Source organism: Varanus komodoensis, unplaced genomic scaffold (assembly GCF_004798865.1).
Source record: "Varanus komodoensis strain SLA01 unplaced genomic scaffold, ASM479886v1 scaffold115, whole genome shotgun sequence".
NCBI lineage: Eukaryota > Metazoa > Chordata > Lepidosauria > Squamata > Varanidae > Varanus > Varanus komodoensis.
This window is the reverse complement of record NW_025335330.1, coordinates 332900-344917: the sequence shown is the minus strand read 5'-3', so window position 1 is coordinate 344917 and position 12018 is coordinate 332900. Positions and strand designations below refer to the sequence as shown.

Genomic DNA, 12018 nt, shown 5'->3' with positions numbered 1-12018 from the left:
CACTCTCCGGTTCGCGTTCTGCTCGCACCCGGCTAACCCCGCACGTGGGGAGGCTGCAGAGGCGCCCGCCCACCCGAGCTCTTCAGGACCCGGCGCACGTGGGCATCTAGCCTCGGGCCCTGGAGAGGGGTGCAGAGCAGCTGCAGCCCTAATCCCCTCTGGAAGCCAAAGCGGAGGATGCCGGGACACCTAGGAAAACCGAGTCCTGACCTGCAGCGGGCGAGGCGCTCGGCGCCTGCCTCGAGCTGCCCCACGCGGCGCGCTCTCTCTCGGGGTCTGAGTCCTGGGACAGAGGGACAACACGCCCGCTCCACTTTCTCCACCCAGGCATAGTCTGAGCACCTCGACAGCCCCCCCCCCCCCGCCCCCGCCCGTGCCCGTTTCCCGGGCTGAACCGCCTCGGCTGCCGCGCCCGCCCCCCCCCCATGGGGGAGCTGCTCCCGCCCCGGATGAGCGCCGCGCGTCCAGCCCTCGAGTCCCCCTGCGTGGGCGGTGGCCAACCCTGGACGGCAGTCCTCGGACAGGGGTTCAGGCTGCCTGCCCTGATGCGGAGGGCGGGGCTGGAGGCGCGCAAAAGGGACTTGCACAATCGATAGCACCCAAAACAGGTTTTCTCAGGTACCGGTTTTACAGAAAGGTGTGCGGCTGGCGGCTCTTAAAGGCGGCCGCAGCACCCGGGGAGGCGACTCCTGCCTGCCCGCCTGCCACCCGCCGCCTGGGTCCCGCTTGGGCGCGGGCACCTGCCACGTCCGATGGGGGGGAAGCCGCCCCTGGGGCACCGTGCCCTGCTCAGCAAAGGGAAGGAGGATGAGAAGGTAAGCGGCGGGGGCGGACCGGTGCTGAGGCCCGGGGCGGGTGCCCTGAGCGGGCGCTTGGCTCGCGGGGGGACGCCGCGCTGGGCACCGCTCCCCTCCGCCCCGGGCAACGCCTCCCTCCGGGCCTTCTTCCAGAGGAGAGGCGGCGGGGCTGCGGAGGAGCCTGCCTCCCTCAGTCGCCTCAGGCTGGGCACGGTCCGGCCCCTCCGCAGCCCTGTCCGCGCCGAGCAGCGGCTTTTCCGCCCGGCAGATCGGGCGGTCGAGGTCCTTGCCAGCCAGGGCTCCGCTTGGTTTGGGGACACGAGAGGCCCTCGTGGTCCTGCTGGGGGGCTTGTCCCGAGTGGGGGGAGGGGGGAGGCCTCGGGGTTCTCGCAGCTCTGGGTAGTGCTTCGGCCCCGGCCATCCCGGCGCTCTTCCGACTCCGTCTCAGGTGCCAGGCAGGGCACGCTTTGCCCGGCTTCCGTTCCTTCCAGGTGGTGCTGGGAGGCGGCCGCCTCGCGCGGGGGGGCGGGGGCCTCTCCGAGAAGCCGCTGCAGCTGGGAGGGCGGGTGGCTCGGGGAGCTCCGGCCCAGCTCCTGGCCCGTTTTCCGCCGCCAGCCGAGGAAGCTCGGGGAGCCCCAGGGCCGCCTGGCCAGCCGCGCTCCGCTCGGATCGCTCACGTCGCTTCTCCCCGCAGGAGATGTTCGGCTACAGGACGCGCGGCTTCCGCAGGGCCCTGTGCGCCGCGGGGCACGTCCTGTCGTGCGGGGCCCTCCTGCTGCTCTTCCACTGGAAGCCGGAGTGGGCCGTGTGGGCCAGCTGCGAGCCGTGCGACCTGGCGGAGGCGGACGTCGTCTTGCTGCGAGCGACCGTAGGTGCCCTTCTCCGTCTCGCTCGGGCAGCCCGCCCGAGGTCCTGCCTGGTGGGGGCGCGGGGGCCCGAGCCCTGCTCTGCAAGTCCAGCTCCCCGCATCTCCCCCGTTCTCTCTCCTGCGCGCATCCACGGTCTCGCGCGTTGGCGACAACGAAGGGCAAGCGGAGCGCGAGGAGGATGCGCGGAGGGATCCTCCATGCGGATTAGCGCCTTCGCCTCGTTTTTGCTTTCTAATCCTCGGGGCTGCAAAGGCCGTGGTGCCTTGCACGCCGTGTGGTGCAGACTTGGGCTCTTCTTTTTGGTGGTTTATTTCTTGTGCCCACAACCTTGGCTTAATGTTTATACAAGAACCAGCTACACCGGCTTGGCTTTCTGAGAGCTGATGCCCCTCTGAGGCTCGGCTGACCAGGAGTGGGCATCTGCAGAGCCATCGTTCGTTCCTTCTGGCGCAGAGGCCGTGATGCCAGGCCGTGGGCTCCCCTCGCCTGGCTCTGGCTACCCAGGCTGAAGCCAGCCGGGGGCAGCCAGGGTTCCCCAAGCGGTGCCCGGACTCCCTAGACTGGTTTCGCTCAGAATGAGTCACTGGCATCTGGAAATTGAAACTATTTTCCTCGAGCAAGAATCCTCTTAAGCACTCGCAACCATGGGCACGTTTATAAAAAGAATGAATTGCGTGTTCTTGCGAAGCCTTCCGTGTTCCAGTTGAACCCGTGGAGGTGACGCGGGGGAAGGAGGCCCGTCCGCGCCGGGCGTCCTGGGCCCCCGCTCGAGTCGGGCAGTCCCCGCGCCAGCAGGAGCGAGTCCCCTCAGTGTGCGCTGGGGGCGCCTGTCTTCCCCTGCCCAGGACGAGTTTCGCAGGCACAGCAGGAAGAAGGTGGCCCGGCTGGACCTGTCGCAAGTCTTGGACGGCCAGAAGCTGGACCTCGCCCCCAGCGCAGAGCGGGGCTCCGTCATCAGCAAAGCCATCGTGAAGCCTCAGATGAAAGTATGCGCCAGGCCGATCAGGGGGTCACCGCAGGCCCGGGCATGGCGGGGGGGGGGGTCTGCTTAGTTTCTGCCTTGGCCTGAACTCCAGAGTGCCAGCTGGCATCAGCCCGAGGCCGGGGCTGGGTGGAATCCACCCGGGCCGTCCCCTCTCTCGAGGCGCTCGGCCTGCAGAAGTGGGGCGTGCCAGGCCTGTGGGGCGCTGTGGGAACTGTGGGGCTACACAGCTGCCCGCCGGGCTGCCTTTCATGGCTCCGTGCCTCTTGCAGGTGAGATACATCCAGGTGCAAAAGATTCGCTATGTCTGGGACCACTCAGAAAAGCAGTTCGTCAGAGTTGGGTGAGCTGTTTGAATTACAGTGGCTTTATTATTTATTTATGTATTTAAGGAATTTAAAAATGGCACCCATCGTCCTGTATGGGGCTCTGGGACACAGAAGTGACCTTCCTTGTGCCAACTTTCCATGCCTCCCCCGCTTTCAGGTCACTGGAAGACAGCAGCACTTGCTCTGAAATACACCGCAGATTCGGAGATGGGCTGACGGAGAAGGAGAAGGAGCTCAGGTACAGCCCACAGGGCGGCTAGACTGCCCCGCCTGTGCCCAGATGGGGCAGGCCTGGGAAGGCACTCCTCAGAAATTCCCTGTTCGACAGTCTTGTGGGTCCGGGAGAGGTTCCGTGGTGGACGTGGCACAGTCTCAACCTTCGCCATAGTCTTAAGCGAGCCTGATCCACAGAGAGAGAGAGAGAGAGAGAGAGAGAGAGAGAGAGGAGAAAGCAACCCATTGCCTGACAAACCTTAAGAATATGATGTGGTTCCCGGGGTCCGGAGTGCTTTCCTAACTTGGATTATGGCACAGGCCGAGATGGGCTACTCCTGGAAATGCCCCCCTGGGTTATTTTCAAAAGTGGGATTGTGCCTAGAAGTCCTTGCCCATTCAAAGCAGAAAAAGTCGAATCGGCCTTTTTCTAAACCGGGCTTGTGGCGTCATGACCCAGCCCAGTCCAATGCTCCTCCGGATGGCCTGGGATCACACGGTGCAGAGGCGGTGGGTCCCCCCGCCCCCCCTCGCTGCCACCCCTTGGCTGGGCTGCTCCGTGTGCCGGGCACTGCCAGCATCGCTGCCTCCTCCCCCGTTTCAGGAAGCTCGTGTGCGGCCCCAACACCATCGAGATCGAGATCCGCCCAGTCTGGAAGCTGCTTTTCAAAGAGGTAACGGGGACCTTTGCAGCCACATCCTATGAAAGGGTTCCAAGCGGTGTCCCATGGTCCACGGCAAGCACTCCAGGCTTTGGAGGCAGCCTCGTCTGGCTCGGGGTGGCTTTGGAGGGCTAGAGTGAAGCTGGGGAACAGAGCGAGAGGGGCTTCTTCCAGGGGCCCTAGAACACCCTGGTTGAAGGTGAGTCTCTCTCAATGGGATTTTTAGGAGTTTAAGTTGCTGGCCAAAACAAGACCAGGAGCAGACAGTAGTGCCCAGGAACTGCTAATATCAGCGGAGTGAAGTTGGAAAAGATCGCTCATGGAGCACAGTGTTAAAATGTGACTTACAGAACATTTCTGAGCAGTTTAAAGCCATCGGGCATTGCACTGAGGCGATCCGTGCCATTGTGCTGCCCGTCACAAAGGATGGATGTGAGAGCTGGGCGGGGCGGAAAACTGACAGGAGGAAGCTGGATGCGTTCGGGACACGGTGCCAGAGTTGCCCTGGACCAGCAGACAGAGGAACAAGGGGCCCTGGGTCAAATCAAGCCAGAACTTCCTCTGGAAAGAGAAGTGATGAAGCTGAAGCCAAGGTGCTTCGGCCACACCGAAGGCGAGGCTCACTGAGGGAGGCAAAGCTCCGCCCTGAATTTACACGCACCAAGCAGGGCCCTGCGCGGAGGGGCCTCATTCATGGTTCGCCATAAGCTGGGGGAGCTTTGAGGGCGTGCGGTGGTGACAGATGTGCTGGCCAGCCCAGACCTTCGCGGTGGGCCAGTTTCGTCTCTCTCTCTCTCTCTCTCTCTAGATCCTGAATCCTTTCTACGTGTTCCAAGCCTTCACCTTGACGCTGTGGCTCGTCCAGGGATACATCGAGTACTCCATCGCCATTATCATCCTGTCCATCCTCTCCATTGCCCTCACGGTGTACGACCTGCGACAGGTAAGTCGGCTTCCGTGCTTGCTTGTCCAGGAACCCACGAGCACCTGCTCGCCCCAGAGCCTCCATCCGCTGGACGACGCGGCTCTGCTCCTCCGCACAGCCCTCTCCACACCTGCCAGCCAGGCTAGTGCGCCTCCCACCTGGCGGGAAGAAACCATGCGACCTCCCCCCGCCTCGCTGGCTTGCAGCCACTAATCTGATTACCTTCACCAACTTTGCGAGGGGGTGCGCGCGTGCTTCCGTGTCCGCAAGAAGATCCCTTGCAGACAGTCTCAGGCAGCAGCCCATGAACGCGCAGGCCCTGCCCGCCCTTGTCCTTGGCCTGGGAAGAGGTGCGGGGGCAGCGGCCGAGGAGGATTCCAGTGGGTCCCTTTCTGTTCCCCACAGCAATCCGTCAAGCTGCACAACCTGGTGCAGGAGCACAACCGGGTCCAAGTCACAGTCTGGACCAAGGACAAAGGTGTGTATTGCGAACCTGAGAAGCAGCAGCCCACCTCTGCCCCCCGCCCCATGCCAGGCCCCCCCCCCCAGCACCTCCGAAGCCCATCCTGCTGTTCAGCAGAGCAGCTGCAACTCAGGGAGCTGGCTCTAACCGGAAAAGTCTTCCTGGCTTGGCCACCCTTGCCGGAGGGGCCTCCCCACGGTCCCCTTTCCGACCACCACCAGCAGGACGCCGCAAGGGCCCGTGGAGGAGCGCTCCTTGGTGGCAGCTCCTCAGCAACGGCCCGACCCTTGCCTGGAAAAGAGCACCGTTTCTTTTACGGTTCAGATTTCCAGTGGAGAGCACATGTGTAGATGCTTTCGTTTCGGCTAGTTGTTTAGCATTTTTATTGTGAAATTACGACAAAAAGGGGGGCAGCAAAAAAGCCCCCCCCCCGCGGGAGGTTTTGTTTACATCCACGGACACAAACGAAGTACATTTCTGTGCACAGAGAACTTTCTCACAAACGATGCACAAGGGCCAGCAAAAGTTGGACATGTCCAGCTAGGGAGCCATTTGGAGGTGGCATCTGTATCGCCACGCATTCGAGTATCGAAGGTTTTGCAGCGCCCTCCGTCCATCGCACTGGAGGAGGCCTTTGCCTGCCGGCTTTTGGCCCTCAGCAGGGCAGAGGAAATCCACCTGCACTTTGCATTAATTAATGTTCATGAAGCAGGGAGAGAATTTGACCCAGCATATGCATCAGCAGATATGAACGGCTGCTCCAATACAACTTTTATCTCTGTGGTGACCTGCCCCTAATACAAGCAAGAACTGGGCACGATCCATGCATGCTTTTAGCAGAAACATGAGAAGCACACACTAAGCGGATTAGAGAGACGTTCCGGGGTGCAACACACACGGAAGTAGTATCTGTGCTGACTAAGAGGCAGCCCGAGATCCACAGATGCAGCAGGTGTTGGCACCAAGTGGCCACCCCTCCACGGGACAGTCCAGCCCCCTGCTTGAAATCCTGCGGGTCACATCTATTCACCTGCAGCAAGCGCTTGTGGGACTGCGGAGCACGGCGCCAAGCACCATACACACCTCCAGCAATGAGCAAGTTCTGACGCTGTAAAAGGGACCTGAGCCAAACCTGCCCTGGCGACGTGGCCGGCGCAGGTCTCTCCTGGCCAGCACCGGCCAGTCGGTCCAAAGGAACATTGTCTCCCCTCGCCATGCCCCCCACCAAAACGTTTTCTGACCGATTTTAGATCTGGATTTCCCTATAAAGTCAATCAGTCATATTGTTTATTTATTTTTTTAAATTTATTTAAAACTTTCATATGCAGTCCCCTCATGCCTCGGCATCTCGGGATGGCTTACAACATAGAATTAAAACAATAAAACAGTAACAAATACAGTAAAATTATAGAAAAACCAAAATAAAAACAAAAAACAAAAAAGCAACTGTTAATGATAAAATTAATTTTTAAAATAGCCAGTAAATAAAAAGGCTTTAACCTGGCGCCAGAAAGAATATAGACCCAGCTCCAGGCGCACCTCTCCAGGGAGCACATTCCATAACCTGGGTGCCACCGCAGAGAAGACCCTGCTCCGGGTAGTTGTTCTTTTTATCTCCTTTAAAGAGGGCTCCTGGAGATCTTAAGGGGCGTGAGGGTGTGTAGGGGAAGAGGCGCTCCCTCAGGTATCCTGGTCCTAAGCCATATTGTGGTATGTGTGGCTGTTTAAAAACCCATCAAAGCCCATTTTAAAATAAGCCATTACTTTTGACCTCTCCTGTAAATCGGCCGAGCTGCACTTTTCTACAGCCTGAGCACCCAGAAGCTCTGCTTCCGCGGAGAAGCTGGGGGGCACTGAGACCTGTGCAGCCCAACCACAAGGCCTGGAGGGTCTCTCTGTGAAGAGGCGCTGTGCTCGTGGCTCTGGCTTTGCATCTGACGGCCGTCAAGCGAAAGCAAGGCAAAGCCAAGTGAAAATAAAGGCTGGCTGGCTCTGCCAACGCCTAGCAGGTACTAGCCAGGACATTATCCGGGCATGATTATGGAAATCGTGAAAGGTGATCTCTTCTGCCCCGAAAAGCAAGGTGTGGGGGAGCCGTGGCGGCTGGAGAGCCTTGCATCATGGCCAAGGGAAACCTCCGCCGAGCAGCAAAGGAGGAAGCAGGGCCCTCTGGCTGGCTCCCCACTCAGGTGCGGTTGGGGACAGAGCCCAGCTCTTGGGCACTGGCTCCATGTCTCAGCTCTGGTGGCCGGAAAGTAATCCTTTGCAGGTTTGCTTTCCCAGTAACTTAATGCTTTGCTGAGTGCTACCCTTTCAGGCTGGTAATCCCCCACCTTCTGAGCCCAAAGTCAACAATGGCAGGAAACGGTTTGGCGAGCCGAGGCTGCCGGCATCGCATCTCATGTCTGAGCCTCCTCCTGCTCGGCTTCTGTGTTTCCCCAGGTGGCTCCAAGTCGGAGTCGTGTCACTTAGTGCCAGGGGACGTCCTCCTCCTGGAGAGCCAGAAGCTGTCTCTGCCCTGCGACGCCATCCTCCTGGAGGGGAGCTGTGTGGTCAATGAGAGCATGCTGACAGGTGCAGCCCCCTCCCCGGTCTCCCCTGGCCCCGCCTGGCAGGCGCACCTGCATCCTCCCCCCGCCAGCGGGGCTTCTCTGGAGCAGGGGGTGCCTCTCCCCGGGGGCTGCCCTGCATCCACAGTGCAGGGGCCTCGGGGTGCAGCCTGGGGTAGCTGCACTCAAAGCCGCTCCCCGCCTGCCCCCAGTGAAGCACCGCGCTGGCAAGCCATTCATCTGGGGGTGCACGGCGCTGTTTGGCATTCACCCCCTGAAATCCCAACCCCCAACTCGAACTAAACCTAGGCGGGCCTAAATATGTGGCTTCTGGAGCACACCGAAGACTTTCAGTAGAAGATCAGCCTACGTTGGCCGGGCTGCGGCAAATCCCTTGACTGCGTGAACGACGAGAAGCTCTGGGTGGGCCTGAGAGGAGTGGGGGCCGCAGCGCTTGGCTGTCCTGGTGCGGGCGGTGGGTCCTGGACAAGGGGCTACGCGGAGGACAGAAGGTGGAGGGACAGGAGGTTCCCCTTGGCAAAGGCATCAGCCAGGGGTGCGTTTTACCTCCTGCTCTCCAGAGGGGAGAAAAGCTGGATTAGAATCAGAGGAAGGAGTGAAAATTGGTATGCAGATGACACCGTGCTGCGGGCAGGGCTTGGAAGAACGCAACAGGAAAAGGTGCAGAAGCAGGGCTCCAGCTGAGTATCAAGAGAACAAAAATCCTGACTAAATGATCGGTACAATTATTACACCTCTATACTGCCCCATAGCCCATTGGGCTCTGGTGGTTCACAAATTTAAACATATACAGAACAACAGCACAATGTTTAGAAAGCAAAGAGCACAACAGAGAGGCAGTCTGTGGCCGAGGGACACAGCCCTGGAAGAGGCCAAACGGGCCCAGTGCGCGGAGACCCCTCAAGGTCCTGAGGGGGAGCCCCCCCCCGCTCTGAGGCAGGTGCCGCAGGTGTGGTGTGCGGGGTGTGCGGGGGCAGGACTTTGGCAGGATTTCGCTGTTCACGGTGAAGAGGCTGACACTGTGCAAGACGTCACTGGCGCAGCTCAGGCGCCAGTCCCAAGCCAGCCGCGTGGTGCGTGGCAGGGAGCCCAGGAGCCCGGCTGCCTGGGCTCTAGTCCCTGCTCGGCCACGGGGCCAAGCGGGTGGCCCTGGCCAGTCACTCCCGGCCCAGGCTGCCTCACTCAGGGGTCCTGCGCTGATACCGATGACGGACGCGGACCCCGTGATGCCTTCGCAGGCGAGAGTGTCCCGGTGGTGAAGACGGCCCTGGCCAGCGCCGACAGCTCCGTGCCCTGGCAGCAGCACGGCATGGAGGATTACCGGCGACACGTCCTCTTCTGCGGCACGGAGGTCATCCAGACCAGGCGGGCGGGCAAAGGGCCGGCGAGAGCGGTGGTGCTGCAGACCGGTGAGTCGCGCGCCTGGCAACTTGCTCTTCCTCCAAGCGGGGTGTGCGTGAGCGAGCGAGCGAGAGAGAGAGAGAGATTTCAGCTCCCAGGTAGAGCACATCCCACAAAACAAACGTACTCTTCGGGCAAGAATGAATTCATGGTATCGTCACTGCAGGTTTCAGGTTTGCGCTGCCCGAGAGCCGCAGTGCCCGGCCCGGTGGGATCAACTCTGTGATTAAAAGTTTCAAGCTCGCCTTCCTTCAAACTGCATGAAAGCATTTAGAGCTGCAACTTCCCTGTCTTTTCCTTTGTGTTTTTCTGACATTTGCAAATCTGGATAGGGCTGAATTTTGAGCTTTTCAGAGATAAAAAGGTGGAAAAGGCTGCGTTTGGCCAGTTAATGCTCAGGTAGAGTTCCTGTGCATCGAACCTCTATGTCCATCAGGTCACAGCAAGGCCAGGCCCCTTGTCCCCCCCTCCCCCCCCCCAGCTGGAATGATGCTTTGTGCACCAGGGAAGGGAGATTGATGGCCTGGGGCTGGTTGGCTGGGCTTGGACTCAGCACTGGGCGGTCCGTTCCCCTGCCCCATCTGGGGTGGCATCTGCCTGAATTCACCCCGACTGAATTCAGGCAGGAGAATGAAGCCCCCAAAACACGGGAGCAGTTGTGGGGATGCTCCTCATTGGAAATACTTTGGAGACCTCAAAGCTGGGAAATCTGGGGGCCACAAACAATACAATATGCACGATTAAGCAGGCCTTGGAGTGGCGGGGGGTTGATTAGATAAGCTTCGGGGGCTATTTCAACTTTATGGTTCAGTTTGCTGAGATTTGAAGACCACATGCAAGATCCAAATAACATTTGACTCCTCCTTTGCTAAAATTTCAAATTCACCTGCAAATACTAATGCTTCCAAGAGTTGAGGACAAAGAAGTTTGTTGTCTGGCCATGGGAGGGACAGGCGACGCCAGCGGGTTGTTCTGTATTTTAAAACCCCTCTTTGAAGCAGCTGCACTCAAGCAATAGAGAATGATCCCCCGTCTCCAGCCAGGACCGGGAGCTCCGGTTATTAGCACAGCAAGTGTATGTATTTCGCTTTTTGCAGTGATCAGTAACAGAAAACGCTTCAGCAGGAAACGGTACTCGATAAAAGCAGGACGCATCCATCGACCAGGGAAAACGGAGTGGGCAGGAGTTCCCCAGGCACTGCAGCATGTGGTGCCGGGGGTCAGACTAGATGGCCTGGGAGGCCCCTTCTGACTCGCTCTGTTTCTATGTTATCCCGACCGAGACTGCTTCTTAGGACAGCTGCTGTCAGAGCGCCTGGCTCCAGGCTTGCCTTTACAAATCCTGACTTTCTTGAAAGGTTTCTTTTATACTTTCCACCCTCTTGTGTCTCTCGGATAGAACACTAAGCAACTGACTCCTGTTGCTTCGTCATCGGGGAAAAATATCCTTCACAAGCGTACAAAAGCGCAAGAAGGGTCTTTTTCTTGGCGCCCAGCTTCACGGTGGGCTTGTGGCCACAGGAAGGTGTGGCGCACAGGACTCCCGTGGTGGGTCCCTTGTGCGTGACCAGCGCTGGGTGGGGACGGTTCCCGTTGGTGCCCGGGAGGAACGATGGGGCTGGAAGAGGCGGTTGTGGCCCAGTCCAACCTCTGCTTAGTGCGGGAATCCGGTTTAAGCAACCCCGAAGGGGCTGCCCGGTCTCTGCCTGAAGCCCTCCTTCGACGGAGAGCTGCCGCTTCCCCGCTCTGCCCCTGAGGAAGTTTCTCTGCCGCCTGGCCAAGACCTGCCTCCCTGTAATTAAGCCTGCTGCTCCGTGCCCCGCAGACGTGGACACCCCGGCCGCAGCCCGCTCTCTGTGGCAGCTAGAGGGGCTTCCGCCTTCTCCTTCCAAGGCAAAGGTTCCTGGCTCCTGCAGGCTTCGCTCGTCTTGTGGCCACCCTTGCTGTCTTCCCCGAACTTGTGCCGGTTTATCTGGACCCTTCTGAAAGTGCAGCGCCCACAGCGGGCCCAGTGCTCCAACGGGAGGTCCCTTCTCTGCCTGGCCGGGACCCCCCAGGGGAGTGGGAGGCCTGCTTGCACCCCACCCGGGGGCTTCTCCCCACACCCATGTGCCCAAGGGCGGCTGTGCCCAGCCTGCCTGGAACCGGCGCGGTGCGTGTGCCCCCGCAGGATTCAGCACCGCCAAGGGAGACCTGGTCAGGTCCATCCTGTACCCGAAGCCGATGAACTTCCGGCTGTACCGGGAGGCCTTCTGGTTCATCGTGTGCCTGGCCGTGATCGGCGTCCTGGGGCTCGTGTACGCCGTGTGCGTGTACAGCAGCCACAAGGTCAGTCCCGGGCTCCTGTGGGGCCACGGCCGAGCCCTTGCGGGCCACCTGGGTGGGCAGGGGGACGGACGAGCAGGGGGCCGCCCCCACCCGGCCCGGCCGGGCTGCTGGCGGGGGCTCGATGTGCTGGAGGGATGCGCCACAGGGGTCTGTAGAGAGACGTGGCTGTGGGGTCCGGGTTCGGCCAGCCTGCTGGGCCCTCCTGCGGGGTCCCCACCCCATCATCTCTCCCCCACTCACGGAGCGCGCTCGGTCCTGGCTGAGCCAGCGCCGCTGGCACCTGCCCGCCCTGGGGCTGCACAAAGCCCGGGGGAGCGGGCGGCTGGCCCAAGGGGGGCGGGGCGCCGGGAGTGGGCGGGCCAGCGCGTGTCTCCCCAAGCCCTGCATGTGGGGCGAGCCCCGCGAAGGGGGGGCCAGCAGCAGCACTGGGTATTCACGGGGGGGGGCGGCTTTCAGCGGGTAAGTGACAAGGGGCTGGG

General features: G+C 60.6%; 1 protein-coding gene across 1 annotated transcript in view; it reads left to right on the top strand.

The window, feature by feature from the left end:
* Positions 1-752: 752 nt before the first annotated feature.
* LOC123018767 (probable cation-transporting ATPase 13A5) overlaps positions 753-12018 on the top strand; it is a 22433-nt gene continuing 11167 nt past the window's right edge. Inside the window, exons 1-11 of the mRNA XM_044421119.1 lie at positions 753-815; positions 1492-1665; positions 2512-2652; positions 2921-2991; positions 3135-3215; positions 3795-3864; positions 4661-4795; positions 5183-5255; positions 7683-7814; positions 9049-9219; positions 11382-11539. Of these exons, the coding sequence (XP_044277054.1) occupies positions 753-815; positions 1492-1665; positions 2512-2652; positions 2921-2991; positions 3135-3215; positions 3795-3864; positions 4661-4795; positions 5183-5255; positions 7683-7814; positions 9049-9219; positions 11382-11539 (1269 nt within the window). The remainder of the gene's footprint in view (positions 816-1491; positions 1666-2511; positions 2653-2920; positions 2992-3134; positions 3216-3794; positions 3865-4660; positions 4796-5182; positions 5256-7682; positions 7815-9048; positions 9220-11381; positions 11540-12018) is intronic.